Source organism: Gopherus evgoodei, chromosome 3, assembly GCF_007399415.2.
Source record: "Gopherus evgoodei ecotype Sinaloan lineage chromosome 3, rGopEvg1_v1.p, whole genome shotgun sequence".
In the NCBI taxonomy this organism is placed as follows: Eukaryota; Metazoa; Chordata; order Testudines; family Testudinidae; genus Gopherus; species Gopherus evgoodei.
In genome coordinates, this window is record NC_044324.1 from 145,616,797 (window position 1) to 145,629,491 (window position 12,695).

A 12,695-nucleotide genomic window follows, 5' to 3' on the forward strand; every position below is an offset into this window, starting at 1 on the left:
GAAGTCTCCTTTCTTTGACAGAGTGGAACACTGCTTCTTGAAATGGAGGAAATGGAAGAAACATCTGAAAGAATTCTTTTAGAGCCATACAAGTATTTACTTCAACTGCCAGGCAAGTGTCCTTTTATCATTCTGTTGTGTTTGTCTACATGTTTTCAGAGTGATCAAATTCAAAAGAATAAGTAGAGGACAATTCTGTCCAGTCTTGACTTGTATGGAATTTGATTCTGAGCAGTTTAATTCTTTTATTCAAAGGAGCAGAATATTTCTAGTTAGAAAATCCTAACCACTAGGATTAGACTAAGAGAAATCTAGCGCTTCTGAGATTGTCCCTCTGATCTATCCAATTCGGAGAAATTGTTCTTCACCCCCCCCCTCCTGTCACCACTCCATTGTATGGAACCAATATAATGTCTGATGCAATAGTACTCCCTGGCTGAGAATCTCAGGAATACACAGAGGTCTTCCAGGGGGTATATCAAATCATCTAGATATTTGCCTAGTTTTACATAGGGCTGTCAAGTGATTTTAAAAAAATTGTGATTAACACTGTTAAACAATAATAGCATAGGATTTATTTAAATATTTTTGGATGTTTTCTCCATTTTCAAATATATTGATTTCAATTATAACACAATACAAAGTATACAGTGTTCCCTTTCTGTTTTATTACAAATTTGCACTGTAAAAAGAAAATGGTATTTTTCAGTTCACATCATACAGGTACTGTACTGCATCTCTTTATGGTGAAAGTGCAACTTACAAATGTAGAATTGTGTACAAAAAAATAACTGCACTCAAACAAAACAATGTAAAACTTTAGAGCCTACAAATCAACTCAGTCCTACTCATTCAGCCAATCACTCAGACAAACAAGTTTATTTACATTTACAGGAGATAATGCTGCCCACTTCTTGTTCACAATGTTACCTGAAAGTGAGAAAAAGGGTTCGCACGGCACTGTTGTAGCTGACATTGCAAGGTATTTACATGCCAAATGCACTAAAGATTCATCTGTCCCTTCATGCTTCACTCACTATTCCAGAGGACATACGTCCCTGCTGATGATGGGTTCTTCTCAATAACAATCCAAAGCAGTGCAGACTGGTTCACTTTCATCACCTGAATCGGATGCCACCAGCAGAAAGTTGACCTTCTTTTTTGGGGTTTGGGTTCTGTAGTTTTCTGCATTGGAGTGTTGCTCTTTTAAGACTTGTGGAGCATGCTCCACACCTCATCCCTCTCAGATTTTGAAAGGTGCTTCAGATTCTTAAACCTGGGGTCGAGTGCTGTAGCTATTTTTGGGAATCTCACATTGGTACCTTCTTTGAGTTTTGTCAGATCTGCAGTGAAAGTGTTCTTAAAATGAATAGCATGTGCTGGGTCATATTTCATGTTATAGTAGTCTCGGATAATATGGCAGAATGCAGGTAAAATAGAACAAAAGACATACAGTTCTCCCCAAGGAGTTCAGTCCCAAATTTAATAAATGTGTTAATTAAACAAGCATCAGCATTGAAGCATGTCCTTTGGAATGGTGGTCAACGCATGAAGGGGCATATGAATGTTTAGTGTATCTGACATGTAAATACCTAGCAGTGCGGGCTGCAAAAGTCCCATGCGAATGCCTGTCCTTACTTTCAGGTAATATTGTGAAAAAGAAGTGGGCACCATTATCAGCTGTAAATGTGAACAAACTTGTTAGTCTGAGTGAGTGGCTGAACGAGAAGGACTGAGTGGACTTTGTTTTGTTTTTGAGTGCAATTATTTTTTTGTACATAATTCTACATTTAAGTTGCTTTCGCCATAACGAGATTGCAATACAATACTTGTATGAGGTGAACTGAAAAATATTGTTAAAGTGCAAATATTTAATCAAATAAGTGAGCAGTATACACTTTATATTCTGCATTGTAATAGAAATCAATATATTTGAAAAATGTAAAAAAATCCAAAATATTTAATATTTCAATTGGTATTCTATTTAACAATGCAATTAAAACTGCTATTTTTTAGTAGCAATGTTTTTTAATTGCGTGGATTAACTGCAATTAATTGACAGTCCTAATTTTACAACAGGCTACATAAAAAGCACTAGTGAAGTCAGTACAAACTAAAATTTCATAGAATTTGTTTATGTAAATTTTATTTTTATATGGCAAAAGAGAAAGTTAAGCAATTTTTTTCAGTAATAGTGTGCTGTGACACTCATGCCTGATTTTGTAAGCAAATAGATCTTACGTGAGGCGAAACTTAAGGGTATGCAGGAGAAATCAGACTCCTGAAAGGAGTAAAATAGTCTGGAAAGGTTAAGAGCCACTGATCCAATATATGTCTGGTGAAACAAAGTACTAAAGACTTGGTCCAGCTCTTGTGAAATGGACATAGTTAATCCTGAGCCTACTATTGACTTGTGCCTTGGTGTATTTGGACCTTTTGATTTCTCTGTACTGTTGGTTTCTCAGTTATGCCCTTTTCAGCATGCTGCTTAAACATTTTGGTCATACACCAGAATTTTTCTTTGGACCAATTTCTGCTGTTCTGGGTCACTTAATCTCCCCAGATGGTCAGCCAGGGGTTGTATATTGGTCTCAGGCTGGCTGGTATTATGTTCAGAGGAGGACCTCCTCATAGACATGGTAACAATTCAGGCAGAAGGAAGCTGATCACTAGGACAGTAACTCACCAATCAACACCATAGCATATGTTGTGGCATGTGTACAGGTAAGTGGCTTCTGTAGCTTTCATCCCTGAGCAGTGAAGTATAGAAAATAAATCTGAGAAACCACCAAAGCAGTGACTAGTCCCATATAGGAGGAAATAGTAAAACTGTTAGTGCATTACAGCAGTGACTTCCATCCAGTTTGTACTGTGAACTCTTGAAGACTAAAAGTAAGTCTAATGAAAACGATGTGAATGCCTGTACATACTCGGGAGACATTTTAGATGTGGTCAAGCAGCTTTCATAGGCATACTGTGGGTACAGATGGTCCTTTAGTATGCCAAGTATCTGACATAGGCAGCGTCTTGTAGTGAAACCTCTCTTTGGTTATGGTGAACTTCATTGTTTGTAACTGCTGCAACTCATAGGGATTATCTGTGTACCACATATAATTCCAGTGTGACTATCAACTATTTCTGGTTGGAGTGGGGAAGGAGAAGAGAAGCTGCCAGTAACCTTCCTTCCTCCAGGTTAAGGGGAAATCCTTGACTTGTAATGAGATACATCAGCCAAACTGGACAGTCCCTACGTAAAAGGATAAATGGACACAAGTCAGATACACCGCTACCTCGGTATAACACGAATTTGGATATAACGCGGTAAAGCAGTGCTCCGGGCGGGGCTGCGCACTCTGGTGCAAGTTCAATATAACACGGTTTCACCTATAATGTGGTAAGATTTTTTTGGCTCCTGAGGACAGCATTATATCTAGGTAGAGGTGTATTAGGAACGGCAATGTACAAAAACGTGTAGAACACTTCAGTCTCCCTGGACACACAATAGCAGACTTAAGGTAACCATCCTGCAGCAAAAAAAACCTTCAGGACCAGACTTCAAAGAGAAACTGCTGAGCTTCAGTTCATCTGCAAATTTGACACCACTAGCTCAGGATTAAACAGACTGTGAATGGCTAGCCAACTACAAAAGCAGTTTCTCTTCCCTTGGTGGCCACACCTCAAGTGCTAGAAGAGGACCTCATCCTCCCTGATTGAACTAACCTTGTTATCTCTAGACTGATTCTTGCCTGCATATTTATACCTGCCTCTGGAAATTTCCACTACATGCATCTGACAAAGTGGGTACTCACCCATGAGAACATTTTCAGAGTTATCAACAGCCTCCATTTCCAAAGTGTCCGTAACTCTGAGGTGCTACTGTGATGTCTTTTCACCCTGTACATTTTTGGCTATGAAACTGACTGTTCATTTTGCTGAGCTCATTTATTATCATTATAATACTTTCAAGATTGACAGAAGGCTGTTTCAAAAGAGAACCCTTCTAAGGGGTCATCTGGAGTGTAAACAGATATAACATGTTTTTTTATCCTGCTCTATGTGGAGAGGCATATGGGCTTGGCTATGGCTGAGATCTGTAGGGGGTGTTACTCGTAATTCCTTTTTTAAAGTTTAAGCATATTCTGTACTTCAGAAAGATGAGGGAGTGACCGATCTGACACTGCAGTACTCTATCCATGGAAGAGGTGCATGGTTTTGTCAGTGACATTAGCAGAGTTCAGTATAACCTTAAAGATACAGACTGACCAGTCAACTGGACACAATGGAGAACCAGAAATAAGCTATCAGCAAAGATGAAACCAGCAAATATTGTACTATACTGTACCTGTATTGCATCTTAAAGGTAGGCACATCCAGGCTGCCTGTCCCCACCTCCTACTTGCCACAGTGCAGGGCAGCCACTTACAGATAACAGGTGGTGAATGCTGTTTTATCCTCTCCCCACCCTGGCTGGAAGGGGGGAAAAGTATGCATGCTCAGAGCCTGGGAAATAAACTTCCGAAGTTGCTACTGAAACCTGGCCTGAAATGTAAGCTGCTGAAACCTGAGCTCCTGCCTGCATGCTGCACTCTGGAGGAACAACTCAGTTTTAAAGGGCCACAGCCTGCACTGTGCACCCACTGATGCTGCAGTGCCCCCAGGTGCCTCATCACCCTTGCAGCCCAGGGGGCTAGAACCAGTTGTCTTTGCCCTCTCCCACTTGCCAGGCAGACCTGCGAGCCCTTGCTCCAAGCAGTCTGTCCTGAGAAGCATCCCCTAGTGTCTCTTGTTCAGAGTTGTGAACAACTGCTATTCCCCAGGTGTCCGTAACTCTGAGGTTCTACTGTAGCACGGAAGAAGCTTGCAGATTGGCACTTCTCCATTTGTGCATCTCCTTTGCTACCTCTTTTCTTTTGTTAGCATACACCTGAATAATCTTCTGGAAAGAAGGATGCATGGTGAGGTAGAAAGCCTTTTTCAGATGACGGTTATTTAGGTTAGTCAAGTCCAGAGAACACAGAAGAACTTCAGAGGGACCCTAACCAAGCTAGCTGAATGGGCAACTTAGTGGCAGATCAAGTTCAATATTGATAAATTTGCAAAGTAATGCACACTTAGGAGTGTGCAGAATACTACTTGTGTACCTTTAGAGTTCTAAACAATATCCAATCTGGAAAGAAACTTGACATTATTATGGATTGATCAGAAATCTTTACTGAGCTATGTGCAGCTGCAATCAAAAAGGCAATGTTAAGATGTGTAAGGAATGGAATGGGGAAACAATTCAGAAAATGTAATAGCACTATAAATCAGTAGTTGATGCTCTTATCTAGAATACTTTGTCAGTACTGGGTACTGCATCTTAAGGGAGGGAGATCAAAGAGTTAAGGAGTGATTGGGAGTATGGAAAACCTCTCACATAGCCCACGTCCACACTACAGGGTAAAATCGATGTTATTAAAATCGATTTTATAAAGCAGGCTTTATAAAATCGATTTTGCGCGTCCACACTAGGGCTACTTACATCGATGTTGAGCGTCCATGTTCCCTGGCGTCCATCTTTTCCCTGAGCGTTGCACTCTGGGTACCTATCCCACAGTTCCTGCATGGGTCCCTGGCCTTTGGAATTATGGGTTACTACACCAGTGCATGATGGGGCCAAAATCCCCGTCGTGGGTGGTTCTGGGTACAGCCTCACCCCCTCCCTTCCTGTCAGCGGAACACAGTCACTTCGCGCGGTTTTTACTGGCTGCAGTGAGAAAACGCCATTTTGCAGCAAGCATGGATCCAGGAGTGCTCTTATCCTTGATCGCGAATGCTGTAAATAGTTCACGCATTCTCATGCTATCCATGCTGAACCATGAGTCAGAAATGCAAGAGAGAATGCTTGACTGCGGGGACGACAGTGATGAGGACTTGGAGAACGAGATTTCCGACACCCCGGGCCCCTGCACTTTGGAGCTCCTGACGGTTTTGGGGGAGGTTCTACCCGTTCCGCGCCGCTTTTGGGCATGGGAAACAAGCACTGACTGGTGGGACCGCATAGTCCTGCAGGTGTGGGACGATTCGCAGTGGCTGCGGAACTTTCGCATGCGTAAGAGCACTTTCTTTGAACTTTGTGACTCGCTTTCTCCTGTCCTGAAACGGCATAATACCAGGATGAGACCAGCCCTCACAGTGGAAAAGCGAGTGGCAATAGCCATCTGGAAGCTTGCAACGCCAGACAGCTACCGGTCAGTCGGTAATCAATTTGGAGTGGGAAAATCTACTGTGGGGGCTGCTGTGCTGGAAGTATCCAAAGCAATCATTAAGCTGCTGCTTCGAAAGATTGTGACTCTGGGAAACGTGCAGGCCATTGTGGATGGCTTTGCTGCAATGGGATTCCCTAACTGTGGGGGGGCCATAGATGGAACCCATATCCCTATCTTGGCACCGGAGCACCAGGGCGCCCAGTACATAAACCGCAAGGGGTACTTTTCAATGGTGCTGCAAGCCCTGGTGGATCACAAGGGACGTTTCACCAACATCCACGTGGGATGGCCAGGAAGGGTTCATGACGCACGTGTCTTCAGAAGCACTACACTGTTTAAACGGCTGCAGCAAGGGACCTACTTCCCTGACCAGAGAATAACAGTTGGAGATGTTGAAATGCCTATAGTTATCCTTGGGGACCCAGCCTACCCCTTGATGCCCTGGCTAATGAAGCCATACACAGGCAGCCTTGACAGTGCTCAGGAGTTGTTTAATTACAGGCTGAGCAAGTGCAGAATGGTGGTAGAATGTGCATTTGGCAGATTGAAGGGAAGATGGCGAACGCTTCTTACTCGCTCAGATCTTAGCCAAACCAATATCCCCTTTGTCATTGCTGCTTGTTGTGTGCTCCACAATCTCTGTGAGAGTAAGGGGGAGACCTTTATAGCGGGGTGGGAGGCTGAGGCAAACCACCTGGCCGCTGATTATGCGCAGCCAGACACCAGGGCAATTAGAAGATCACACCAGGATGCTGTGCGCATCAGAGAAGCCCTGAAAAGTAGCTTCCTCATGGGCCAGGGTACAGTTTGAATGCTGAGTTTCTTTTCCATTGATTACCACCCTCCCCATGTATTCAGTCCTGCTGCTGCAAGCTGCATTCCCTGCACCCTTCCACAACTGCTTGCTTACGGTAATTAAAATAGCCGTCTGTGTCTGTGGAAAACATTGAATTCTTTATTAAAAGACAGTCACTGTAAGCAGCGCACCCTCCCTCTTGCATTTAGAACCCTGCGAATAGAATTACAGTAATAGGGTTTTTTTGGGAGAAGAATAGTAAATGGCTAGGGTTAGGGAGGGATGTAGGAAGGAAAGACACAGTCAGTTAAGGAAGCCCAGAAGTGGCTTCATGGACCAGGGAACGGTGTGATTGGTATGTTTTTTTCTCTGTTATTACCTACCTCCCCATGTCTTGACTCTGGCTGCTGCAAACGAGCTTCCCTGCACCCTTCCTTAACTGCTTGCTTATTGAAAATAAAGTTACTGGTATTTGTTAAAGAAATTGAGTTCTTTATTAAAAATCAGACCCTTTCACAAATCAATCATCATGCTTGCTGTTACAATCCTGTGCATGACATTTCATAACTCGGGGTTCTCCGGGGAAGGGAGTGAGGGAGGTTTGGAGGAAGGGGGAGGGAGGTTGGTAAGAAGAAGGCGCATCAGAGAAGACATAACAAGATTTATCATGGACCATGGTACGGTATGACTGCTTTGTTTATTTTCCCTGTATTACCCATCTTCCCATATGTTTACTCCTGATGCTGCAAACTAGCTTCCCTGAAGCTTTGCAAAGCTGCATGCTTTATTTCTTTAACAACCCACCCTCACACTGCCTTTGCATAGCATGTCCTGAGAGTAAAGTAAGTAAATGGTGCCAAGGGAGAGGTTTGGGAGGAGTACAGGAGGGAAAGAAACATAACATTAAGGGGTTTTCAATGTAATGACAGCCTTCTGGTTGGACTGTCCACAGGGGTGTAGTTGGCTGGTGCAGATAGCCTTCCCCCACGCGTTCTTACACGCCTGGTTCTGGAAGGTGTGGGACAGGGTGAGTACTGAGGGAGGTTATACATGGGTTGCAGAGGCAACCTGAGACCACGCAGCTCTTCCAGCATATCGCGGAGTATGTCGGTCTGATCACGAAGAAGATCCAGCGTTGCTGCCCGCCAGCGCTGATCTTCCTGCCACCTGAAATCATTTTTAGCATCCCTCCTGTCTTCGCGTTGACTGGCAGCCTCCCTGTACTTTGCGACCAATTGTTTCCAGTCCCCCTGCTGAGCTCTCTCAGTACGGGTTACTGCCATAATTTCTGTGAACATCGCCTCACGCGTCCTCTTTTTCTCCCCGTCGGACAGGAGAAGGGAGAGGGAGGCTGGAGAAATGTGCAGCTGTGCGGGGGGGTGGGGGTGGAAAGAGTGATAGAAGAATCATAAGAGACATTTCATAGAACAATGGATACAGTCTTTCTCAGTGAACTGCGCTATTCACCGTACCTTGAGCATGTAACTTTACCACAAGGTCGCCTTAGGATTCTTTTAATACTTATTGCTTGTGGCTGAGGACTGAGATTTCAGCTCAGCCGCAGGTCAGGGGAGCACACAGACCGTGTCCGGAGACAATGGTAAGTTATTTGGTAGTGAACCGTGCAGTGGCTTGTAGTACCCTGCACCCCCTGCTTTTATCAGGTAGCATGAACAGTAGTGAGGCAAAGCGCTTTGAGGAAAAACACTGGTTTCTTTTCTTAAGCCATGGAAAAGGTGCAGCACAGGGAAATACAAGTTCCCTCCCACAATCATCTGTGCTGCACTTTGGAGTTAGCTTTAATGCCATCTACCTAACCCCATCCCCCCTCTGCCATGGCAGTTAATAGGGATGATTCATGCTGGCCAAGTGCTAGGAGACACCACCCCGTAGGAATGAACAGCTTTCTAACAACCACCACCTGGGTCATTGTTTTAGGAAAGGTTTTTCATTTACTGGCTCAGCACAGAAGAAAGGAATGAATGGTCATCTCTGTTCCCAGACATGTTAACAGACTGTTCCAGTAACTCTAATTCCACCTACTGCATGCAGGCACTCATGGCAAATCACCCAGTAAAAAAGGCTTGCATTCATTCAGCCTACGCTTTTAATAAAAAAAGTGCACTCACCAGAGGACAATTCCACAGCATCATTTTCTGTGCTACTGGCTTGAGAGGGCTGGCAGGGTACTTCTGTAAGGGTTAGGAAAAGATCCTGGCTGTTAGGGGGAATTGAATGCTCTGTGCTCTCTGCTGTTTCGTCCTCCTCTTGGTCCTCATCGTGATCTTCGCTGTCCTCTAAATCTTCGGCAGTGGCAGAGATCACTACCCCCACCTCTGAATCCACAGACAAGGGGGGGGTTGTCGTTGCACAGTTCCCCAATATTGCGTTCAGCTCCTTGTAGAAGCGGCATGTTTTGGGGCCAGATCCTGACCTGCCCTTTGCTGCTTTGGTCTTCTGATACGCCTGTCTGAGCTCCTTCACTTTCACCCTGCACTGCAACGAGTCTCTGCTGTGTCCTCTCTGTCTCCTGGCATTAGAAATCTTTTCAAAGGTTTTCTCATTTCTTCTGCTGGACCTCAGTTCTGAAAGCACTGACTCTTCTCCCCATACTGCTATCAGATCCTGTAACTCCTGTGTGTTCCATGCTGGAGCTCTTTTCCTATTCTCAGGAGATTGCATTGTTATCTCTGCTGCTGAGAGCTCCACGCTGGGCAAACAGGAACTGAAGTTTCAAAGTTCCCGGGGCTTTTCCTGTTTACCTGGCCAGCAGTAGAGTTCCTTTCCCTGTGCAGAGCGGCCACTGGTGCACTATGGGATACCTCCCGGAGGCCATTAACTTCTGTTTCCGTCCACACTAGCATAAAATCGATTTTATAAAATCGATTTTGGGGTTACTCCTCTCGTTTTGATGGAGTTCCAAAATCGATTTTAGGGACCCTTAAAATCGATTTTATGCACTCTGTAGTGTGGACGGTTACAGCTTAAAATCGATTTAAAGCTCTTAAAATCGATTTAAAGCTCTAGTCTGGACCTGGCCATAGAGACTGAAACATCAGGGATTGTTTACCTTAAACTTGAATGGATATAACAAATCTAGAGAAGGTAGATCAGGAGAACAGAAGGTCCTGGTCTCATAAAACAAATGGGCATTCAGTGAAATTGAAATGTGACAAAGTCTATAATAAGGAAATGCTTTCTCACTTTGCCACAGGATGTCACTGAGAACAAGAAGGTTTCAAAGAAGTTTTGGACAATTATATGGATAACCAGAATATCCAGAGGTCTTTAGTTACTCTTACAGTTTTGGAAGAGAACCTCATGGCTCAGGGTTTCTCTAAATACCAGAGACTAGGTTGAGATCTTCATGAGGTGCAGCTAATCCCACTTCTGTCTGGTTTCTTGCATCTTTCTGTGAAGCATCTGGACCAGGCCACTGCAGAATACAGGATTAAGTGGACTGCAGGTCTGATAGTATTTTATATGTGTATATGATTCCACTTCTACTCTGTGAAACACACTGATATAACAATAGTCTGGGAGTATAGTATCGTCTATCCCTCACCCATGGAATGAGATTTTAAAGGAAAGATTTGTCATTCGATCTGTAAAAATTATTTCCTTGGTGTCCTCCTTTGTGGCATGGAAGGGGAAGAATTCCCCCTACTCCTCCCAGCTTTGCATCCTCCAGCTGGTGAAAATTTTGATAGTGTTGTCAGAAATGGGTTCAGAGGAATCTAATTCAAAAGCACTTTCTCCTATAAACTCCATGGTATCAATATGACAAACTTAGAACAAGTATGTAGATAGTAAAGAAATTTTTTAAATCAACATTTTGTAGTTCTATTTTAACACAGCAGTGTATTGGTTACATAAACACATTGATCTTGGATAATCCTAGGGAAGTCAGCCTTGTTTTCAATCCTCCATCTCATTTATTCATCAAAGTAGTCAGCAGTGTCGTCTCTGTCAAGGACACTGCTGCTAAAACATCACACTGATCTTTGTCCACACTGCACTTGCAAATTTCTGTACAAAGTAGGTTTCTGGCCAAACATGCAGGTTAGTGAGCATCTGGTGTTTACATAAGAGCATTTGATTCTGAAAGATTTATTTGTGAGCTCATGGTATTCCATACGTAAATGGTGTGATCAGTCATTCTCCAAGACTAATGTATGCCTGAGAAAGGAGGGTAATTTTGCATGCACTCAGTCACCCAGTGTCATTCCATTACTTGATAACTTGCAAAGGCACCCCTGTCAGTAACCATTTTTCTGAGTGACCTGAGCAATCAGTGAGGCTAGCAATTGTGGTTGGCAGGATGCATATGTGAGTCTTTTACTCTGGCACTTCCATGTAGTGCTGAGTTTTAAAGGCTGACCAAGTTGCAATCTACCTTTCTCCTGAAATGGTGCAGTATGGTAAGTCCTGGGTGACCGGCTCACTTGAGGGTACATCTTCTGTCTCTTCGATGGAGGCCATACTGAGAGATTTTTTTCATTTCTGGAGTGCATCCTACTTTTGCACACTAATCAAGTTTGGTCAAGGTTAGTGAATGGGGAAAGGTCAACTATAGCTAATTTAATTACTGTTTCTTTGAAAGTTGGATGACTGACTTTAGAATTTTTGGACCTTTATTCCTGGGGGAATTTGGGGCCACTGTATACAGGCAGAATTCATGTCCCCCCTGCAGATTTATTTGCTTCCCCATCTTTCTGTGGGGAAGCAAAGGGAAGATGCAAAGCAGTTATAAGCTGGCATGGTTTCCAGTACCCAGAGCAGCTGGCAGAGGTAAATCTCCACAAGCAGCTGGGGACACCCTGGGGGCATAGCCCCTCTAAACAGGGGAGGGGCACTCAAGGTCACATGTTGCTGCCCCCCCCATTTCTGCAAGCACAGAGCTGCCCAGGTGAACAAGGGTTCTCCTATGGCGAGCTGACTCTACAGCTGGATGCAGTCTTGTGGTACTAATGCTGGTCTTGCTCTCCTTTTGTGTTCCGTGACCCATCCTGTTTTCTGTATGACAGAGTGCCCGGGGTGGGTGAGGGGAGGAGGCAGTTGGGGAGGAATGGGGAGAAACAGGAGCCCCAGCATGTGGCATCCACTTGGCAGTAGCTGGAGCTCCCATGCCCATTTTCCCCCTGCTGAGCCCAAGCCACCTTCACCTGGAATCCTTGCAGAGCCAATGGAATTCTGCACCTGGAAACCCCCACCCAATGAACTCCTGTGCATCCAGAACCACCATTGTGCAGCCAGTGGCCTGTGCTCCCCACTACCATGTTGAAGCCTCCACATTTATTTATTGAAAAACAAAATTTGCAGACTTATGCAGAATTCCCTTAGGAGTAGATTTTTGGTAGGAAAGTGCATCATGAAGCCAGAAAGCTCTTTCAGGGAGTGGTTCTTTGCTGGTCCAGACAGCACTTGAGGCTGGGACTGGTCTCTATTTAATATGTTCCTGGTAGCAGACCAGAACAGTAGCACAAAGGTACCTTTGCCATCTGCTGTACCTTTGCAGAACTTTAAGTTATTGGCAGCACAAAATATAGATCTACCTTTGTCAAAGTCTGAGAGAATATAGAAACCTTCATTTGATTCCATGTGGCAAATAACATCGTTTGTCGTTGGAGTCTCCATGTGGAACACTTTGT

The 12,695-nt window shown here is 44.1% G+C and overlaps 1 protein-coding gene across 2 annotated transcripts in view; it reads left to right on the top strand.

Moving 5' to 3' along the window:
• GGPS1 (geranylgeranyl diphosphate synthase 1) overlaps window positions 1-12,695 on the top strand; it is a 57,628-nt gene that overhangs the window by 8,283 nt on the left and 36,650 nt on the right. For both annotated transcript variants that reach the window (XM_030556924.1, XM_030556923.1), the window contains one exon: window positions 22-112. In XM_030556924.1, coding sequence (XP_030412784.1) covers window positions 43-112 — 70 coding nt within the window. In that variant the 5' untranslated portion in view covers window positions 22-42. The remainder of the gene's footprint in view (window positions 1-21; window positions 113-12,695) is intronic.